General features: G+C 31.9%; 1 protein-coding gene across 5 annotated transcripts in view; it reads right to left on the bottom strand.

Moving 5' to 3' along the window:
• The window catches only part of IPO8 (importin 8), a 134,430-nt gene that overhangs the window by 15,087 nt on the left and 95,180 nt on the right, over window positions 1-24,163 (bottom strand). For 4 of the 5 annotated variants that reach the window (XR_004229479.1, XM_031938112.1, XM_031938114.1 and 1 more), the window contains 4 exons: window positions 20,297-20,422; window positions 19,717-19,814; window positions 15,861-15,956; window positions 10,707-10,927 (listed from right to left, as the gene is read on the bottom strand). Coding sequence is in view for 4 of the 5 variants with exons in the window: in XM_031938112.1 (XP_031793972.1) it covers window positions 10,707-10,927; window positions 15,861-15,956; window positions 19,717-19,814; window positions 20,297-20,422 (541 nt within the window). In the remaining variant the exon portion in view is untranslated. Of the gene's footprint in view, window positions 1-6,284; window positions 6,342-10,706; window positions 10,928-15,860; window positions 15,957-19,716; window positions 19,815-20,296; window positions 20,423-24,163 lie in introns of all 5 variants that reach the window. The other variant, XM_031938115.1, reaches the window with a different exon arrangement.

The raw sequence follows: 24,163 nt of genomic DNA on the forward strand, positions 1-24,163 counted from the left end.
ACTGGTATTATTGCAGAAATTATGTCATATAAAGATAATATTACCACAGTTAGAAATGATGAAAGGTTTGGTTTCATAGGAACCTGGTAAGACTTGCATGATCTAAGAAAAAGGGAAGTAAAAAGAACCAGGAGAACAATTTAAGTAACAATACTATGAAGAAAAACTTGGAAAAATTTAAGAACTCTATAAAAGAGAATTTCTGGTTCCAGCTCATATGTTAAAAAAAATTTCCCAATCTTTATCTTGAACTTCCAGACATTATAGCCAAAAGCCAGAAAGTCACACTACCTGTTAAAGTCTGCAAAAATCAAGTTTGGTATATAGACTACAGCTTCAGTTTTGATCTGATAATTCCCTGACATTTCTGATAAAGATATTTTTTCCCCTTCTATTATTTGCTTCTTCTCCTGCTTTTGGTCAAATTTCACTTGTGAAATGTATTCACATTCTGAATTTCTCCAAAAACTACTGCTCTTGGCTCAGTGACTTTATGGTCACTGAAGACTGCTCTGAGCATGATAAAACTGCAGCAACTATCTCTACATTATTGATTTAGTGAGTGACAATAGTATCTAATCAATCAATCCTCAGATAATTTTATCTCAATTATTAGTGGCCCCAAATGAGAAAGACTGAATTGGCTCAAGATTGAGTTTTCCAATGACCTAGAAAAAATAACAACAAAGTTCATATGGAAAAACAAAAGGTCAAGAATTTCAAGGGAATTAATGAAAAAAAAATCAAATGATGGTGGCTTAGCTGTACCAGATCTAAAATTATATTATAGAGCAGCAGTTACCAAAACTATTTGGTATTGGCTAAGGAATAGATTAGTTGATCAGTGGAATAGATTAGGTTCAAGGGATAAAACAGTCAACAAATATAGCAACCTAGTCTTTGACAAACCCAAAGATCCCAGCTTTTGGGATAAGAACTTACTGTTTGATAAAAATTGCTGGGAAAATTGGAAACTAATATGGCAGAAACTAGGCACTGATCCATACTTAACGCCGTACACCAAGATAAGGTCAAAATGGGTTCATGACCTAGGCATAAAGAATGAAATTATTAATAAATTAGAGGAACATAGGATAGTTTACCTCTCAGACCTGTGGAAGGGAAGGTCTTTATGACCAAAGCAGAACTAGAGATCATTACTGATCACAAAATAGAAAATTTCGATTATACCAAACTGAAAAGTTTTGTACAAACAAAACTAATGCAGACAAGATTAGAAGGAAGCAATAAACTGGGAAAATATTTTTACAGTCAAAGGTTCTGATAAAGGCCTCATTTCCAAAATATATAGAGAATTAACTCTAATTTATAAAAATCAAGCCATTCTCCAATTGAAAAATGGTCAAAGGATATGAACAGACAATTCTCAGATGAAGAAATTGAAACTATTTCTAGTCATATGAAAAGATGCTCCAAGTCATTATTAATCAGAGAAATGCAAATTAAGACAACTCTAAGATACCACTACACACCTGTCAGATTGGCTAAGATGACAGGAAAAAATAATGATGATTGTTGGAGGGATGTGGGAAAACTGGGACATTGATTCATTGTTGGTGGAGTTGTGAACGAATCCAACCATTTTGGAGAGTAGTTTGGAACTATGCTCAAAAGTTATCAAACTGTGCATACCCTTTGATCCAGCAGTGTTACTACTGGGATTATATCCCAAAGAGATTATAAAGAAGGGAAAGGGACCTGTATGTGCACAGAATGTTTGTGGCAGCCCTTTTGTAGTGGCTAGAAACTGGAAACTGAATGGATGTCCATCAGTTGGAGAATGGCTGAATAAATTGTGGTATATGAAAATTATGGAATATTACTGTTCTGTAAGAAATGACCAACAGGATGATTTCAGAAAGGCCTGGAGAGACTTACACGAACTGATGCTGAGTGAAATGAGCAGGACCAGGAGATCATTATATACTTCATCAACAATACTAGATGATGACCAGTTCTGATGGATCAGGCCATCCTCAGCAACGAGATCAACCAAATCATTTCTAATGGAGCAGTAATGAACTGAACTAGCTATACCCAGAAAAAGAACTCTGGGAGATGACTAAAAACCATTACATTGAATTCCCAATCCCTATATTTATGCACACCTGCATTTTTGATTTCCTTCACAAGCTAATTGTACAATAATTCAGAATCTGATTCTTTTTGTACAGCAAAATAATGTTTTGGTCATGTATACTTATTGTGTATCTAAGTTATATTTTAATATATTTAACATCTACTGGTCATCCTGCCATTTAGGGGAGGGGGTGGGGGGGGGGGTAAGAGGTGAAAAATTGGAACAAGAGGTTTGGCAATTGTTAATGCTGTAAAGTTACCCATGTATATATCCTGTAAATAAAAGGCTATTAAATATCTAAAAAAAAAAAAAAAAGATTGAGTTTTCCAATTCAGTAATTTTCATTACAAAGTAGAGTTTACCAAGAGATTTATAGGCAGAAAAAAAACATGCTGACTGGTAAAGTTATAATCCTATGTAAAAAACTGCAGGGGTAAGTTAGTGTGCTGTGTACTTTGTTTATTGCATCTAAATAATTTAACAGAAAAACTATTGGACTCTGAAGTGACCAATGTGATACTTTTTCAGTGTATTTCCTACAGGTAAATAAGAGACTTATCTGTCACCTGTCTTGACTATTCTCCTGTCTAAATCCTTGGTAATCCTGGTCTGATCTTACATTTTGAGTGGTCAGTAGAGTCCCTATATATTTGAAATAAGTCTCAATAATGCTTTGAAGGGTCAATTATCATTATAGGATCCTTCGGGTTCTGGTAACTAGCCTGGTTATGGTAATTCTAGTCTGTAGATTTGGAAGTTATATTACTCCTATCTGAATCTATTTCAAATATGAGAAATTTAGTCTGGGTAAACTCTGTTAAGAGTCATAGGGAAGGTGGAGTATGGACTAGTGAAGGTCAAAAAACATCATTCTTGATGATCTTTTGATTTTGAAATACTGCATACCCTTAAGTTAACTGTTGAAGATTCATAGCTAAATCAGCCCTCTAAAATTACTGTAATTCTGTGCTAATTTGCCTTACCAATAAATATAGACCAATTCTGACCTTTTGATTAAATGGGAGATAAATTTTAAAATCTGTCAAGAAAATATAACTTTTTCTATACTTGTTTCAAAGCTTTTAAAAAACTATATATTTCATCTTTGTTTTCCTAATTTTGGCAATATTAGAAATGCAAAAAAAAGAGAAATAAGTAAGAAGAACTTTCCCTTTGCAGAAATTTATAGCATTGAAGACTAATTAAAGACTAGATCTGTAAATAGAAATCTGTTTACCATGCATTTCTCAAATTAGGAAAAAAATGTAGTTTGAAGTGCAATAAAGTGACAGAAAACTCATATCTGATATGAAGTGAGACTTTCCTATAATGAAGATAATAACAAAACTTCTTAGAGCTTCTTTGAACTTCAAAGACCTTTATCCCAGCTATTATGATTGAAGCTTGATGTCAGATACTCCTGTGGGTTTGAAAGAAGAGGCCTCAAATTCAGTTCACTAGGGCCCCTTAAGCAACTAAGTTCATAAATATTGAAAGATTAAAAAAAAGACAGCTGTATATCCAAAATTTCAACCTAATAAATATGGTTTCAGATAAATTTTATGCATTTATTGTTCTTCATTTCTCCAGCCTGTTACTGATTTTGACAAAAGACGTATTTGCTGCTAAGTGGTAGAGGAAAAAATATCTTAGGATTCAATGAATCTGTCTTGGTTATGGCTCCACCTCTTACTCTCAGTTTGAAAGATAGAAACTCATATCATCTAGCTTCAAGGTAATAACTACCACCTCCCTCTCTCATCTGTCTTGATCTCTATTCCACTAGGGAGGGAAATGGTTTTTTTAAGTAGCTAATATTTTATACAATGGTTTAAGATTTGCAAATCACACACACACAAACACACTCTTATTTAAGCCTCACAATATCTTATGAGGTAGGTTATTATTGTCCCATTTTACAGATGAGTGGATTGACATAAAGAGTAAATGAAGTTCAGGTCTTCCTGACTCCAAATAAAGTACTTTATCCACTAAAAAGAGCTGCCAAACATTAGTATATTTTAGCTCCTCCACTGTTCACTCTCAATTGAACTAGATTGAGGACAGTTTCTAAATTCCATTATGATTTCAAAGAAAGATATGTATGGCTTTGTGTGTATATGTGCTTTTAGACTATCCTTTGCTTCATAAAACCATTCCTTATAAGATATTCCCTGTAAGATTTTTACCTTAAATTAGTACTTTGATTACTGCTCAGTAACAAATTGGGTTATCAGGTTTCAGTATAATTCTAAGAATTATTTATAAGGATTTCCAAATAACTATTCTGAGTGGATGTATATTTTCTGCATTGTAAACAGAAAGGACAGAACTATCTATGGGTCGATCTTTTGTTTAGTCAGCAAAATATCATATTTTGAATGTTTCAAAACATGTATTTAAATACATAAAAAAGACCCAAAGCTGAACATTGGCTCTATTTCATCTTCAGCTCCATTTCCATTCTGGGAATTTCATTTCTATTAAGATTCATTTAAGCAAATTACACTATAGCAAAAAGATTCATAGGACCATATAATATGATACATAAATTTAGAGGTACTTCAAAGGCTTTATTTTACAGATAAGGAAACTAAAGGTCAGGGAAATTAAGTGTCTTGCCCAAAATGACATCAAATAAACAGGAAAAAGTATTCAGAAGCAGGATTTGAACACAGGCACTTGCTCAATTGGATTATACTTTTGTCTATAGGCATTCACAATTTTCAAATTTTTGTCAAAAGCATCATAATTCATCTAGTCATCCAATCTCAAAAGCTAAAGGTCAGTCACAAAGTCATAGATTAGAGCTAGAAGAGATTCTAGAGGTTTAGAGATTATAAGATTATAAGAATCAGAAGAAGTTTTAGGAATTGGCTAATCCAACAGCCTTAGCGATGAAGTGTCAGTTGAGACTGGATAATAATATTTTATTATCCTAGTCACCAGTTTCATTTCTAACAGTATTTGGCCAATAGGAAGCAAGATGTGGAATTAAGCATGACTAAAATGGTTAAGTGTTTCAAGGGAGGAAGGCACAGTAAACTCATAGCTTTAATCATCTTCTTGACATCATTTTTGGCAGCTTTCGAAGATAATGCCTCCTTAAAAATTTTCAGTCCCTTTAACTCAAAAGAACCTCACCTCAAATGTCTTTGAAAAAAAAAAAAAAAGGTAAGAAAATCAGAAGGATGTAGTTTTGAAAAGATAAGTTACAAGGTTATAAAGTTGCATATGGAATATTATTAAGCATAAAACCTCATTATTTTACATTTTTAGGAAGCATGCTACATTTAAGTTCTTCCATTACACTAAAATAAAAATATCAATTAAAAAAAAGTTCATTTTTAGTAATGAATTTAAAGTGTTGATAGTAGTATTTAGGTGGAGATATTCCACAGGCATTTATAAATTTGTTCCTTGAGCTCAGGAGAGAAGTTGAGATGGAGATGATGATTTGAGAATAATCTATATAGAAAAAATTGTTGAAGCAAAGAGTGAATGAGATGAAGGAAGAACAGTCTGTAAATAATACCGTCAGTAATCCATGCTCAAAATCAGATTTGACTTTTTCTCTTTCACCTTTCCTATTCAATTACTTGTTATATCTATTGATACTATAGATGCAATATATTTCACATCAGTCCTTTTCATTTTTAATGCCACCACCCTAGCCAAGACAAATCTTCACAATTTCTGCCTAAATTCTGAAAACAATATCCTAACACATTTTTCTGTTTTCATTCATTCCTTTCTAATTCATCCTTTATATTGTGTTGAATTAATCATGTACAGATGTATATGTAATCAGGTACAGATTTTATCATGTCACTCCTCAAAATACTTTATTATTTCATTATTACCTATCAAATGAAATCTGTAATCCATTAGTCTGGCATTCAGTTACCACAATTTGATATCACCTACTCTTCTCAGCCTTATAATATTTCCCTTCCTTTATTTTACATGCCAGTCAAAATGAATTAGTGTTCCCAGTATAAAACCACTATCTTCCTGTTTCCGCGTCTTGCTCCATTCTCTACTACTGAACACTTTCCTCTGTACCACTTCATTATATCAACCCAAAGCATCTTTATGCCAAGTACTGAAAAAATTATGTAGTAGAATAAGAACTGGCTTTGAGACAAGAGACCTGGGTTTAAGTCCAAGCTTTAATACTTACTAGCAATGTGACTTAATCAAGCTGCTACTAAATCTCTTTGAGTCTCAGTTCCCCCATCTGTAAAATAGAGATAATAATATTTGCACTGCATATATCACATGGATATTGTGGAAAAGACATAATCTTTCATTCTAAACCTAAGTTTTAAAACTCTCATAGTACACTCTTATTTATATCCTATTTTGAATTATGTGTTTGTATAACTATCTTATTTCTCCCATTTAATAATAAATTCATTGAATGCAAAGAATATGCTTTATTAATCTTTCCTCGATTCTTATTAAATTCTTTTACCTCTCTGAAGTATTATGGCACCAATGAATATTCTTGTCTCTACTCCTTCATTCTCTCACCTGTCTAGGATTTTATGACAATGCTCTCTTTTTGTTCCCTCCCTACTTTTTTGACCAATTCTTAGTCTGGCCACGTCATTCCTCTTTTCAATAAACTATATATAGTGACTCCCTTTTGCCTTTAATATCAAATAAAAATTCTTCAATTAGCATTTAAGCACTTCAAAATATGGTCTCAACTTACATTTGCAAATTTAATACATGTCATTTCCTTTTACATTCTCTATAGAAAGCGCAAAAGTAGCCTTCTTATGCCCTCTACTTCTCATGTATGTGTTTTTTCACTAGTTGTCCTGCATTTCTAGATTGTACCTTACTTCTGTCTCACTAGCTTCCTTCCAGAGAAAGCTAAAGCACTCTATAATATGGAGCTTTTTCTTACCTACCTAGCTGCTAGGTATTCCCACAAAAATTACCTTAATTATCTTGCTTGCATTCTTTCTCTCTCATCTCAACTTTATCCCCTTCCCCACTATAGAATGTAAGATCCTAGAGAGTATAGAAGGTTTTACTTTTGTCTTTGTATAACCAGTGCCTAGCAGAATAGGTGCAGAACAAATGCTTACTGATTGGCCAATTAATTTTTTGAACTTTTTGGTGTTTCTACATAGTATGTTATAAATCCCAGAACTAAAAATGTTAATATCTCTGAATCTTATGTTCATTTAAACACTAACATGCTCATAGCTTTTTAGCTAGAAAATGATTCACAATGAAAATTTTGATATAATTGTTACATTAACAAATATATATTAGAAAGCTATGTATAATTTTATAGAAAAGCCATTTTTAGAACTATTACTTTATTATCTCAAAAGATCTTTTAAATTTATCAGTTTTAGTGTCAACTAATATAGATGAGCACTCTTTTATTCCTTAGTAGATGGTCTCTATAAGTTGCTGTGGCTAAAAAACAAAAATAATCTATGTTCTGATGAGAGACTTATTAGAGCTTAGCTAGGATAGGTCTCAGATGACAGACATACACTTTATCACCAAAGTCTTTTAATAAACTCTAAATGCTAGGGTTTATATTCTTCTGCTATCTGGAGTGAAGCCATAATCACTTCTACCTCATTAATAATCAAAAAAATTGTTAGTAAACATTCCTAATACAGAATAAGTCCATTGAAATAGTGTAGTTACCTCTACTAGACTGTAAGCTTCCTGAGAGTAGAAACTGTATTATTGGAGAATTTTAACAAATCTGTTTGATAATGAATGACTCTGCAGAAGGTACTGTACTAGATGTTTAGAGGAAAAGGGAATGAAGATGATCAAGAAAGGTATTTGCCTTCAAGTTTACAACAGTGTAGAAAAACTAAGTTTCATAAACTTCAAATTATGCCATCTCTGCTCATATTATTATGCCCACAGAAACCTTGAACTCCACCCTCAGAACATACAGGGCTTTAGCAGATGATTTCCCTTTACTGTCCTTCCCTTTACTTCTTCACCACCAACTCCAAACCACTTGATCCCATAGGTACCATCCAACTACCCCCTTCCCAGTTCCCCTTTGTTATATCTTAGACCATTATAAAGTAAGCTCTGAGAAGGTAGAAACTCTTTTTCTTGTTTGTATTTTTTTATATACTTAGTGCTTACTACTACTTAACACTAAATATTTAATAAACAGTTTACCTATCTATTTCATATAAATCAATCATGGCTCCACAGTGAGTGTAACAATTACATCAAAAACAGATTAATCAAGTTGCTGAAAAGTAATAAACATATACAACTTAAGTTTTTATTATAATATCCTGTGATTAGTTTTTCCAGTCTTTTTTTTAATATGCTCTACAATATTCAACTCTTTCTAGAACTTATTCCTTTTCTCCAAATTCCTTTTTTCCTCTTGTGAATTTCTTATCAATATTAATTCTTAATTAATTTTTTTGAGGATATCTTATATTTATTTGAAATACTTTCCTGTTTTAGCTGTTTTTTTCTGGTTTATTGTTTTAGTTGCTATCCAGTATTTTTTGAAATTTCTGATACTTTTCATTTGGAAAAAACTGGGGGGCTTATTTTGATAGGGTATTCTTTGCTATTTTGTTTCTCTTCACTGTTATCAAACATTGTTATGTGAGAAGCCAGATTCCATTACTACTTTTCACTCCACTATTTTGATTAAAAAGTTCCTTTTATAATTCTTTTAAAACAAAACAGTAAGCAATGCTTAATTCTGATTACAACCAAAAACCAGAACAAAATGTAGGAATTTAAAGGCTTTATATATAAAAGGAATTATTGACTATCTGTTGAATAAATGTGTAAATGAAGGAATTTTTTAAAAATTCTGAGAATTGTTAAAGCAAATTTGAAGGGCCTGTAGAAACTGAACCATATAACCATATAACGTCCATATTGTGAATTAATTTTGGATTTAGTTCAGTTCCTTTTCCATTCAATTGTAGGTCTAGTCCAATTTTAGCCTATAAGAAAAGTTTATTCAGTCATGGGAATTATAAGAAAACTTTTTGTATTGTTTTTGAAACCAAGCCCTGCATGGTTGGGAAACTGGATCACTTCTATCTGTTGCTTAGAGACCCTTAACAAAGGACCTAGATTATGCTGACCAGAAACCCAATTAGTTCTAAAGACTGATGCAAGGAGTTTTCTCACTATTATATATCTAAAACAATCCATATGGCTTATCTAAAAACTGGCCTTGTACTAGTTAATCAGTTACTCTTTACTTGTTTCTCTAATTGAATACATATAGTGGAGACCTTTTATTCTGATTTCAGGGAATGATACCTGTTTGCTCCCTTGCTCCCAACTCAAAAAGCCCCTAATATTTCCTCCAGTTAGAAATCACATTAACTAATTTTTAAATCTTGGCTTATATCCTTTTAATATTATTTAAGTGCATAAAAATATCATGCATGGTTTAATATCAAGCTGAAGAAGGCTGGGCTCTATCTGTTAAACAACTAGCATGTATTCCTTAGTAAGCTGATATGCTCAGAAGCTCCAATATTTGTTACCTCAATTACTTAATATTTCACCTGTTACAGATCCCTAACCAAGCCTTAATAACAAAACTAATGGTTCAGCTTTGCCAGCAATGTTCTACATAACATAAGTGAATGATTTAATATGGCCTTTTGGAATTTCATTTCCCCAAGCTGCAAGAACAATTTTGATAGAGCCATCAAGTAAAATTCTCTTCTTAGCAAAGTACTGAGAATGAGATGTTTTCTCTCAACTAGGTCTGGATTCTCATCAATTTGGACGTTACTGCTAATAATACCGATCCCTGACAATTTATTATATACCATTCCTTTGTCATTTCCTGCTGTTAAGCTCACCACAGAAATCCATTCCTGTGATTCCAGAAAGCTTTCTTACTTTCTTCGATATTATAAAGATTCCAATGAAGCAGTTGGTCTATAAACTAGTTACATTCACCCTTGCCAGATGACCAGCCTTTCTTCTTTTTCTAGATTCTTTTTTCTACCATGCAATTCTTTGTTGCTATCTGTTCTCATTTGGTTATGTTGCAAAATGCACACAATTATTATGTATCTCTCCATGGTACCACTATGACAATTTCAATTCTTCATAGACTTTTATATTCCATGTCTTGTAGTCATACAATAGTGATTCAGCATCTGAGACTCTATCAGAAACCATCTTTTCTCATATTTCTGAAGTTGGTAAGGCATGGATACAGGGATATAAGCAATTAATTTCCCAGATCTGTATTTTATACTCCTGTAAAGTTGGTTAATATCTCCATTAGGTACCAACTCGATCTGCAATGCCAAATTTATAAACTCAATAAACTAAGAAAAGACTTAAATGTTTGTGAAGGACTTTTCATAACAGAAAATTTTTAAGTTTATTAAATTTAATATCAAGCAAAGAGATAAATTTTGCTCCATCCTTAGCTCTCTCCACTAGACTACAAGAAACTACAATAAATACTACACCCTGCAAAAAAATAAGCACTGATGGTATATTTATCAGAAATGCAAATTATTTACTTGGTTGTTATACTTAATAGTCAACAACATGCAATAAGATGCAAAAAAATATAAATAAGAAAAAAACTTACCCAAGAAAACAATCAGTATCATTCATCCACTGATTTATAAACTGTGCAGTTATAGGTCCAGGATTATGTGGAAAATGAAGGCTTTCTAAGGTATGCAAAAGCAGATCAGGATTGTAGTACAAGGCAGCAATAGCAACTTGAAGACACATGGTACGGAGTTCACTTGTTTTAACCCCTCTGGTTAATCTTTCCAACACAACTTCTACAAACAGTGGAATGCACTAAATACAAAGCAGAAAATAAAAGTTAACAGAGAACTTATTATAACTATCCCTACTGCCTATAAAGAAATTAATAATAATTGATGATAATGGCTTTAGAATTTACATAAGATTTGAATGTGTTCATCAATGTCTATCACCTCATTTGAACCTCACAATAACATTGTGAGGTAAGCAATACTTTGCCCATTTTACAGATGCCCGTTACCCCAAAGCCAGTAAGTAGCAGAGATAGGTTTCAAGCCAAGTCCTTCTAACAACTAGTCCTATATTCTATCCATTACAACATAATGACTCAAGAATAAATACTGTCATACAAAGAATATCTATTACAAAGCATTTTTAATCTAATCATCTATCATATAACATTTTTTAATTTGCATATCTTTTTGTCTCACTGTAAAATAGTTAGGATTTATTTCACAATATTCATTTAACAAATGAGAAAGATGAGAAGCAAAGAAGTGGTTTGCTTTGGATGACCCATCTAATTATCTCCTCCCTACCCCCCCTTCAAACCTTGCACCTAACCAATTATCAACAGACCAATGATTGTTAGATTCCAGATCACAATGAGTAACAAAAAAGTTAGCTAAAACCCAATAGAAAAGCTAGGACAAAAAAAGCATATGTAAAGACAGTTAACAAAAATATACAATATATTTATATAGCCACTCAATATTTATATTCAGAAGTTTGGATATTCAAAGAAAGAAAGCTAAAATAGATAATCTTATCCAGTTGATGAGAACTAAACAATACACTAATGGTTGGGAGAGATAAAAAGTAGAGTTAACAAAACAGGCAACTGAAATCAACTAAAATGTTCCAAAATGAGCTGTGATCAAACAATGGGATTCAGTTATCATCCCTATGCAAAAGATTTCCAAATCACTGCGTATCCAGTGCTGAGTTAGTCATATAACTCCATTAGCTTTTTTAATATCTCAAAAGGATATCCTTAGATAGCCCAATCTAAACATGTCTAAAGCATCTCATTTTTCCTTTGAACTCTCTTGTTACTATCAAGGGAACTGCTACTCTCCCAGTTATTCAGGCTCAAAACCAGTGAAACATTTCATTTCTCACTTCATTCAAGTCAAATAAATAATCTGTCATCTAATCTTGCCAAGGTAGAAAAATCTCATATATAAAAATTGTCTTCTTTTTACTCATATAACAACAGTTCTAATTTAGGCCCCTATCACTTCTTGTCTAGACTAATGCAATAGTTTTAAGTGACACCACTTATATGAATATTATGGAATATTACTGTTCTGTAAGAAAGGACCAACAGGATGATTTCAGAAAGGCCTGGAGAGACTTACACGAACTGATGCTGAGTGAAATGAGCAGGACCAGGAGATCATTATATACTTCAACAACAATAATATATGATGACCAGTTCTGATGGACCCGGCCATCCTCAGCAAAGAGATCAACCAAATCATTTCCAATGGAGCAGTAATGAACCGAACCAGCTACGCCCAGAGAAAGAACTCTAGGAGATGACTAAAAACCATTACATTGAATTCCCAATCCCTATATTTATGCCCACATGCATTTTTGATTTCCTTCACAAGCTAATTGTACAATATTTCAAAGTCTGATTCTTTTTGTACAGCAAAATAACGTTTTGGTCATGTATACTTATTGTGTATCTAATTTATATTTTAATGTATTTAACATCTACTGGTCATCCTGCCATCTGGGGGAGGGGGTGGGGGGTAAGAGGTGAAAAATTGGAACAAGAGGTTTGGCAGTTGTTAATGCTGTAAAGTTACCCATGCATATATCCTGTAAATAAAAGGCTATTAAATAAAAAAAATAAAAATAAAAAAATAAAGTGACACCACTTAGGTTTCACTGTTACTGCCTCAAGTTTCTCTCTTCACCAATCCATCTTCTATTAAGCTACAAAGGTTCGTTTTTCTTACAGATTACTTTTCATTACTTTTGTATTATGTGTAAATTTCTTTTTCTTATAGATATAACTGAATCCCCTGAAGTGACTAATAAATTTCATTATTCAAATTCATGTTTTATATTTCCATTGGGATGGAACCAAGAGCAATATCATACATCATTATAATTTTTAGTAATGTGAATTCAAATACCTGAGATCATTTCAACAAATTCATTAATACCACTAATAAGAACCTAGCTGTAACTAGGTACAACATAAGAAACATGTTGTTTCTCATAAGAGAATGTAAAATTCCCAAACATTGTGTCCTAATTTTTCTTTTCTTTCTATACCCATTTCCCTTGGTAAGCTCATCAGCTCTTATGGATTCAATTATCATCTCTTTGTAAAGGACTCCCAGATCATCACATATTCAGCCCTAGTCTTTTTTCCTGAGCTATAGTCATACATCTCCAATAGCTTTTTGAAAATCTCAAACTAAATATTCCATAGGCATCCCAACATATCCAAAACAAATTTCATCTTTCCCTGCAAACTTTTACCACCACTTCTTAATTTCCCTAATATTATCAAGGGCACTGCCACCCTCCCAGTTTTACCCAAGTTCAAAATCACAATGTCATCTTTGACTCTCCACTCTCATTCAATCCATATCTTTCAGGGAAATGACTATTTTCTTTTTGTTTTATTTTATTTATTCTGTAAGTAAATAAGTTACTTTACCCTTAGAACTTAGCACAGTACCTACCACTATAAATAAGTGCTTAATAAATGTTTGTTTATTTAAGTAAAAAGAGATATAGATAGGAGAAATGCTATGGAGGTATTTGATAATTTTTTTTTTTAAAGTTGTAACCAACCAAATACCTGTGAGAAAGTAAAATAAAGAGTTGAAAATGGCTCTGAGGATGCAAACCTGGGTAACAGAGAAAACTGTGGCACTAGCAACTGAAATGTGAAAGCTGAAAAGTAGATTTGGTGAAAAAAATAAAAACACTCTTTTGGAGATAATGAGTTTGAGATGCCTCCAAGACAGGGAAAGTCTAACAGACATAGGGTGATGTGGGACAGGACTTTAGGAGAGAAGAGGTTCAGATGTATGGAAATTGAGTATAGAACAACTATTGCAACACAATTATTAAGTAATTTTATTAGTTATTGTCTTTTACCTACCTCTCTAAATGCCTCATCCAAACAAGACATTTAATGATGCCAAAAGCTTTGAAATATTATCAATGAATTTATTTACTCTGAATGAGGAAAAAAAAAAAAAAGAGGGGAAAAAAAAAGACAACTATCTGCAGATTAAATTCAGATTTTTTCACAACCTAGAAAATTTTCTATATGCTGAAAAAATCCATTTTAGCAGAAGGAAATGTAAATGTTTTAAGATAAACAACTTCACAAACTTTTAAAAAACTGTTTTATACTGTGCAATGAAAGCTAAGTGCTTAATATAGAAGTGCAAAGTTTAAATGTTTTAATTAGATCAATTTATAGATTCACTAGATTAAGTACAGAAAAAAAATTCTTGGCTAGCTTTGTCCTTAAGAACCCCAAATTCACTGTTTAAGAATAGTTTTGTAAAAAGTGATCTCAAATTCAATGCGGATAGTTTCCAACTTCCCCTACATTTTCTAACAGAGCAGTTATTGCTTGTTTTGTAATTTTAGGAAATTCTTCCTAAACAATAATTTTTATTATTGTTTATTTCATGATATAGGAATCTAGATCAAAATTCTTCTGTTGAAACAGCTTCTTCAAAAATAATCGTACATTATGTGAAAATACTAACTGCTTTCTTTTGATTTTATAAATCACTATTTGTTCTTTTTTTTAGCATCTAAATTCTTTTTTTATTTTTATTTTTTTCCATAATTATAACTTTTTATTGACAGAACCCATGCCTGGGTAATTTTTTACAACATTATCCCTTATATAAATCACTATTTCTTCTGATATCTTCTTTTTTCATCTTTGCTAAAGAATTTCTAAGGGTATAATCTTTCACAGTATCATTTTTTAACAAAAATCCTTTGTCCCTCAAAGTAAATAACAAATCCCTTAAAAGTTTTTAATTCCTGCAGAGCCTAGAAAAATACTTTATATACAGAAGAACTTCAATAAATATTTACTTGATGAGATCTAGTGAAAGTTTTCAATACTGACTCACAAGTTAAACAATTACAAAAAAAAAAAAGAATCAAAAATGGCATTTATTATGAGAATTTCGAACAGAGGAACTAACAGAATTAAAGTGGAAGACTACATGGTAATTCCACACAACAAAAATATAGCAGATAAAAATTCTTCTGTTGAAACTTGAAAGTGTAAGATCTTTTAAAAAGTGAGCAATATGGGGCAGCTAAGTGGTTCAGTGGATAGAGGAACAAGTACTGGAGTAAGGAAGACCTCAGCTCAAATCCAGCCCAAGCTATTTAATAGCTATGTGACTCTGAACAAGTCACTTAACCTGAATACCTTTACAAAAAAAAAAAAAAAAAAGTGGTGGTGGAGAGAAGGGAGCAATCAATAATAAAATAAGAAGTTAAGAAATCAAAAACATTTTTGAAATTGGATTGGAATTTGAAATTGAAACAATTTTGAAACAAATTTCAAAGGAATTATTTTCAATTCAACCTAAAAAATGAGATACTAAGATAAAAATGAAGAATGTAAAAAAATTAGGAATGTGAAGGTAGTATAATTTTTATAAGACTCCTAACCAAAAAAAAAAAAAAAAAAAATACTTTAACCTTCTCTATAGTTTTTCATTAATAACTACTGAAAAGCAATACAAAATTCTTCATCTATCTTTTCCTAATTAACATACAAGAAAATATTGAAAAATTACCTTAAGTGTTTTCAACCCTATTTTGAAAAGAATTTGCTACCAATTAATCCAAAGCATAGAAATTATTTTATTTTACTTTAAAAATAAATATTTGTTAAGCCTGTGATTTTATATTAAAACAATAAAAATGCTAATTTCATAATTTTCATTACCTGATCAATTCCTCTTCCTCTGCACTGAAGAATAATTACTTCCAAAAGTTTGGCTGCATGACATTCTGCATCTTCTCCTGCATCTCCAGTCAAGACCTATAATTATTTGCAACAAATTAGCACATCAAGAGGTAATGTGACATTTCAATTAAAACTTGCTTTGAAACTAAAACCATTACTTTGTTGCTATTTAAAGTTACCTTCCAACCAAAGGAAGGAGAAAAAACAATAAACACTTGTTTTTCTATTCTAAAGAATCACACAAAATATAAGCTGACATTTTACATACCAAATTACATATATTATCTAATCAGATCTGATCTTCACAACTATACTGTGAGGTAGGCAGGGCAAATTATTTTAATTCTATCATTTAGATAAGGAAATTTAGGTTTTAGAAAATTTAAATGACTTACCCATGATGACATAGATAGTAAAATAGAAAATAAAAAGGCTGGGATTCAAATCTAAGTCTTCAAATTCTAATATTCTATCCAAAGTTGCTTAACCCAGAAAAAAATAAACTAATCCCCTATTCACACAAATCAGGAAATGAAATATAAATGACTTGTCCAAATGATTAGAGTTTACTCCCTTTAGCACCAAAACTTCTATTTCAATCATTTTGGTGAAATCATTTCTAATATGTAGTATATATTTGTCTTATCAATACATATCTTCTGAGTTATAAATTTTTGTACAAGGCAGTGATATAGTTACCAAAAATAGCAATTTAGTTTGCTTTATTTTCCCAAGTAATTTTGCTTTCTAGTAAATCTTTCTAGTCAAACCTCCTTTGTTTGCTAGATCTATAACCTAAGAAGAATCGAAGGCAGCCAAAGTTATTAAGGATAACCAAGAGATCACAATATTCAGGCTAATATCACAGAATCATATGGATAAGAGTACATATAGTCTAATAGTACAAATAGACTAATATGGAGTACATATAGTCATATATCTCATAAATAATGGAAGATCATGAGGAACTTGTTCAACTCACACAACTAGTTAGCTTCAAACTTAGAATTACAACTAGAACTGGATCCTGATTTCCAGTTCAATTACTGATTTACTAATTACTAACCAAACACTTATTCAGCATCTAACAGATATCTGACACTGCACTAAACGCTGAGAATTCAAAGATAAAAGTATAACATTTTCTCTCCTCAAAATGGTTATATTATATCAGAGTAGACAACATGTATAAAGAAAAGGGATCAGGAAGAAATAGTGGTACTAGTACCAGAGATCTAAAAAGACTGGCATATAGAAGACAGAAGTTGGCAGACAGAGTTTTGGAGGAAATGAATACTAAAAAGAACATGTGGGGAAAGAGTACATTCCAGTAATGAAGAACAGTCTATGCAAAGGAATGCTGAGTGTAAAAAAATCATAATTGGGTTTGGCTAGAACAAAAATCAAGTGACGGAAAATAATATATAATAAGCTGGAAAAGAAGACAGGAACCAATTGTGAAGATATTTAAATGCCAGATAAAGAGTTTATATTATATCCTAAACATAATGATGGACTAGGGTTTATGAGGAAAGGAGTCACGTGGCTTAGAACTACACTTAAAAAATATTATTTCATGGAAGTTAATATTGGAATGTAGATTGAAGCAGTGAGGTCAATTTGGAGATTATTTTACTAGTTCAAATAGCATTGTGACTGTCAATAGCAAGAAGAGCCATTATAAAGATAGAATCTACTAATTATTTGAGTGGGATAAGAGAGAGGGAGAAGTCAAAGATGACATAAAGATTGCAATCTAGTGTTTCTACTGGGTTATATCCCAAAGCAATCTTAAAGGAGGGAAATGTATCCAATGGTGCAAAAATGTTTGTGACAGCCCTTTTTGTAGTGGCAAGAAACTGGAAACTCAGTGGATGCCCATCAGTTGGAGAATGGCTGAATAAACGGTGGGATATGAATGTTATGGAATACTATATCTATATAATATTATAATATTACTGTCATATATATTACATATTCTATATTATGTATGTACATTACACATACACACACAGACACACACATATATATATAAAATAGAATATTATATATATAATAGAATATTATATATATATATATATATATTATATGGAAATGATCAGCAGAGAGGCCCAATGAGTAGATCCATTGTACTAGGCAATGGATATGGTTCTTCTCGACAAATGATTCAGGCCAGTTCCACTGATCTTGTGATGATGAGAGTGAGGACTGTGGGAACTGAGTGTGGATTACAACATAGCATTTTCACTTCTTTTGTTGTTGTTTGATTGAATTTTATTTTCTCTCTCATTTTTTTCCCCTTTTTGATTTGATTCTTCTTGTGCAGCAAGATAATTCTATAAATACATATGCCATATTAGATTTACATATATTTTTACCATGTTTAACATATATTGGATTACTTGCCAATTAGGAGAGGGGGTGGGGGGAAAGAGAAGAAATTGTAACACAAGGTTTTGCAAGGGTCAATGATAAAAATTATCCTTGCATGTGTTTTGACAATAAAAAGTTTCAATAAAAAAAAATAAAGGTTGCAATCTGAGTCACTAAAAAGGAATCTATAGAAATAGCGTAAGTTCAGAAAAAAGGTAGTTTAAAGCAAGGGTAAGGAACTTTTTCAGATAGCCAAGGGCTATCTGAATATTTATATTATTCACAAGACATACAAAATTATCAATTTATGGAACTCAAGCACTGGGAGGTTGTTGTACTCAACTTTCAGCTCATCAACACCTGCCTTGACAAATGATTTCAAGAGCCTTATATGGCCTGCAGGTTAGATGTTCCCCAACTATGATTTAAAGGGAAAGATAAATTCTATTTACAATGTTTAGCATTAGATGCCCAGGGGATATAGACAGATAGAAAGAAAGAAACAAAGATAGAGAGATACATGTGATACATAGAGATATATCCCCTGCGCATCTAAAACTCTCTCTATATATATAAATTTAAATTGGTCTCTAATCTGCACATGCATTGTGTTATATATGTGTGTATGCATATTTTGTACTATAATTTATACATATATACATAGGCATACACATGCATATACAGAAATCATTTAAACAGAATGTAAATAAGAGAAGCAAAAGTCACTATAATGGTTCTAGAAAGAGCCTACTTGATCAGGAGAAGGCCTAAGCCTACAAATTCTTAAGAGATGCCTCATGACACTGGCCTGAGACCCCAATATATTTGAGGGGTCCAAATCTCTCTCCATGACATTTAATGGAACATAAAGGAGAATTCTGAAATCCCCAATATTTTGGGGGTTTAACATCTCACTATCCCCATACCTCAACACTTAATAGACTACACAGGGTCTGGCTACACCCTCAGACCCATTCATTACCACAATGTAGAGTTCTTTAGCTGTGTAATAATTTCTGCTTCACCTTGTAAACATTTTTATGTCATATTTGCTTTCAATTTAAATGTACTTGATTTAAAAAAAAAATTTATTCACCCATGATTTTGAAACTATAATTAAAGTTACAGTTGATTTTTACCTGGTACTATTCCTAAGAATTGGAAAATATCTAACTTTAAAATATTACCTACTGGTCATTTAAAAAAAAATTAAATACTCAAAAATACTATCAATATGAATTTTCCAAATTATAAAAACAAATAAAGTTTTATGATTTAAAAGTATAAGTTGATGAGTGTATGAATGAATTGAATAAACTTCCAAAGCTAAGGATTTTTTTAAGTAACTAAATATATTTGGGGAAAAAAGTTTGGAACGATACGCAACACTAAAGGAGCACATATAGTATAATCAATATACAGTGGATACTACAATACAAAAGATAAGAAAGTACATTCTTACCTTCCTACACATTGTGTAAATTATCTCTAGATACTTGGGATTGGATAATAAAGTAATCGTATCTATAGTAACATAATTGTGCAGGAGAGGCATCATGTCTGAAAAAAAAGGATTATGTCAAAGTCTGCATTAGAATAGACTATCAATACAAAATATTTCCACAAATAACACATGTTTATTTTTCTTGCTAATTATTACCTTTTCTTAGAATAATATAATTTTAAACCTGGAAGAGGGCTTAGAAATAATCTTACACTTGAGTTAACTGAGGTCAAAAGAAGTTATTAATACCACAAATTTAAGCACCAGAAATATCTAAAGAGAGTCACTAGTGAGAATTTAAAGAAACAATATATTCCCTCTAATGCTCACATGCCTAGGACTATACACTTTACTTCTAAAGTTCACCAAACCATTTGCCAATAGAAAAAATGATGAGGGGTCTGTGACCAAAGTTACTAGAAGGAATGTTATCTTTTGTCCTTTTTTTTTTTTGTTTGTTTCTTTCAAATTGTTATTTGGATTTGACATATATACAAACATTACATTACAAACTAATAGCAGGAGAAAATAGCTTTACCTGCAAAATATTCAAAGCAATCCTGCTGAAAAACTTCAAACAATATACCTAACAGCTGCCACATTTGAGGTGAAATCATCTGACAAGTCAAACTATATGCCAATGAGAGAATTTCTTCATAAAATTCTGGAAGGAACAAGATATGATTATAAAATTTAAGGACAGCAAAACCCAAGTTATTAAAGTAACACCAGAAAATTTTGGAAATATAACATCAATCCAACCACCCATGTCTTTTCACAAGCAATATTTGTATCTCATCTTGTAATTCTCTTGTTTACTCCCTTACTTCTATTATCAACAATTTCTACAATGCCCTTTATTTCAAAAGGGTATGTCACAATAGATAAGTTTTTGTTTTTACTTTTATCAGCAAGACTAAAAAGATTTAAAATGACAAAACAGATAATTTCAGAAAAGTTGGAAAGACCCATATGAACTTATTCAGAGTGAACTGAGCACAACCAGCAGAACAAGTTATACAGTAACAATGTTATAATACTTTGAAAGACTTAAGAATTTTAATCAGTGAAAAGATTAACCATGATTCCAAAGAACTAATGATTAAGTATATTCCCAGCTCTTTAAAGAAATGACAGATCCAAAATACAGTATAAGGTGTACATTTGCAGTCACAGCCAATGGAGAAATTTAACTCCATTTTTAAAATTGCCTTGTATTCTTATCCCCAGAGAAAAGAAAATAAAGATAGAAAATAAGGAATATAGAGTTGCTAAAATTTAAAAAGAAAGAGAAAAGAATAATTGATGCAATTTTTTAATGAAGAGAATACCAGAAACACAAACAAGACAATTCAGAAAGCAAAAAGTCCAATTTCTTATATACTCTAAAAGCAAGCTGTATATTAAGAGATCTGAAATTTCATATACAACATTCATTTTCTGTTCTATTTATAAAGATACACATAAATAAATATTTTGTTTTATGTAAAAATAAAGTAGCAACATTTCTAGTTTTAAAAACTGGACACAGCATAATATTCTACCTTTGTACAAATTTTCAAGATTTTGAAAATAAATATAACATCCAGAAAGTTGACACGAATATGTAAAAAGTTACTTGATTCACTTTTTCCTTTGTATTTTCTTTGCTAAACGCATTCTGTTCTGTTGTAAAATGTATATGTAATTTACTTGGATTTTGTTGATATCTACTGGAATTATAAGAAAATAAATCAAACTTTTCATCCATTTAAAACAGAGAGAGAGAGAGAGAGAGAGAGAGAATAAAGCACTGGATGTAAAATCAGGAAAACCTGAATTCAAATCCAGGCTCAACATTTACTAGCTATGTTACCTGTGATACTAGGGCATATTACTTACCCTCCCTATTTGACACAGTCTCCTCAACTGCAAAATGAGATAATAATAGCACTTTTCTCCCAGGTTTGTTATGAGGATCAAATAAGATAATATTTTTGAAGCATTAAGTACAGTATTCTGCATACAGTAGCAGTTTGATAAATGCTAGCTATTATTTATTGTTGCTGTAATCAGAAATGCTCATTTTTTTGGTGTTAATATTGGAATAGAAAATATTTTTAAATGACCCAATAACTAGGTAGTCAGTGGGAAAGACTCAACCACATTAGTTAATTAATTAGGTAACATGTGCCCAGTTCAAAATTACTTAGAAGACTATTAAAAATTAACAAATAGTCTACTTGGTAAAAGAAAAGCACTAAAGGTAGTGAGAAAGTACATTCCAGACATGGGCAACAGTGTAAAGGAATGGAGATGAGGAATATCATGTCATTCGTGAGATTCAGCAAAGTCAATTTGGTTGATTTTGGAGAGTAGTTTGGAACTATGCTCAAAAAGTGATCAAACTGTGCATACCCTTTGATCCAGCAGTGTTACTACTGGGCTTATATCCCAAAGAGATTATAAAGAAGGGAAAAGGGACCTGGTATGTGCACGAATGTTTGTGGCAGCCCTTTTTGTAGTGGCTAGAAACTGGAAACTGAATGGATGTCCATCAGTTGGAGAATGGCTGAATAAATTGTGGTATATGAATATTATGGAATATTATTGTTCTGTAAGAAATGACCAACAGGATGATTTCAGAAAGGCCTGGAGAGACTTACATGAACTGATGCTGAGTGAAATGAGCAGGACCAGGAGATCATTATATACTTCAACAACAATACTATATGATGACCAGTTCTGATGGACCTGGCCATCCTCAGCAACGAGATCAACCAAATCATTTCCAGTGGAGCAGTAATGAACTGTACCAGCTACGCCCAGAGAAAGAACTCTGGGAGATGACTAAAAACCATTACATTGAATTCCCAATCCCTATATTTATGCCCACCTGCATTTTTGATTTCCTTCACAAGCTAATTGTACAATATTTCAGAGTCTGATTCTTTCTGTACAGCAAAATAACGTTTTGGTCATGTATACTTATTGTGTATCTAATTTATATTTTAATGTATTTAACATCTACTGGTCATCCTGCCATCTAGGGGAGGGGGTGGGGGGTAAGAGGTGAAAAACTGGAACAAGAGATTTGGCAGTTGTTAATGCTGTAAAGTTACCTATGCATATAACCTGTAAAAAAGGCTATTAAATTTAAAAAAAAAAAAAAAAAAGTCAATTTGGTTGGACCACAAAGCACAGGAAAAGAAATAATGAGAGTCATTTGCACTCAAAGAGAGGACTGTGAGTACTGAGTGTGGACCATAACATAGTATTTTCACTTTTTTGTTGTTGTTTGCTAGCATTTTGTTTTTTTTTTTCTCATTCTTTTCCTTTTTGATTTGACATTTCTTGTACAGCATGATAACTGTGAAAACATATAGAACTGCACATTCTAAATCACTATTGATCAGAGAAATGCAACTCTGAGATACCATTACACACCTCTCAGATTGGCTAAGATGACAGGAAAAGATAATGATGAATGTTGGAGAGGATGTGGGAAAACTGGGAGACTGATACATTGTTGGTGAAACCATTCTGGGGAACAATTTAGAACTATGCTCAAAAGGTTATCAAACTGTGTATATCTTTTGATTCAACAGTATTTCTACTGGGTTTATATCCCGAAGAGATCTTAAAGGAGGAAAAAGGACTCACATTTGCAAAAATGTTTGTGGCAGCCCTTTTTGTAGTGGCAAGAAACTGGAAACTGAGTAGATGCCCATCAATTGGAGAATGGCTGAATAAGTTATGGTATATGAATGTTATGGAATATTATGGTTCTATAAGAAACGATCAGCAGGATGATTTTAGAGAGGCCTGGACAGAGTGATATGAACTGATGTTAAGTGAAATGAACAGAACCTGGATTTCATTGTACATGACAACAGTAAGATTATATAATGGTCAATTCTGATCTCTTCTCAACAATGAGACAATTCAAGCCAGTTCCAATGATCTTGTGATGATGAGAGCCATCTAAACCCAGAGAGAAGACTGTGGGAACTGAGTGTAGATCACAACATAGCATTTTCACTCTTTTTGTTGTTTGCTTGCATTGTTTTCTTTCTCATTTTTTTTCCTTTTTAATCTATTTTTCTTGTGCAGCAAGATAACTGTATAAACATGTATACAAATATTGGATTTAACATATATATTTTTACCATGTTTAACATATATTGGATTATTTGACATCTAGGGGAGCAGGTAGGGGGAATGGAGGGAAAATTTGGAACACAAGGTTTTGCAAGGGTCGATGTTGAAAAATTATCCATGCATATGTTTTAAAAATTAAAAGCTTTAATTAAAAAAATAGACAGTTAAATCTTAAAAATTGGGAAAATATCAATTACTAATGCATAGATCAAGCTAATACAATAAAAACAATAGTCCTACCTGTAAAAAAAAATTGTACATGTTT

Source organism: Sarcophilus harrisii, chromosome 5, assembly GCF_902635505.1.
Source record: "Sarcophilus harrisii chromosome 5, mSarHar1.11, whole genome shotgun sequence".
NCBI lineage: Eukaryota > Metazoa > Chordata > Mammalia > Dasyuromorphia > Dasyuridae > Sarcophilus > Sarcophilus harrisii.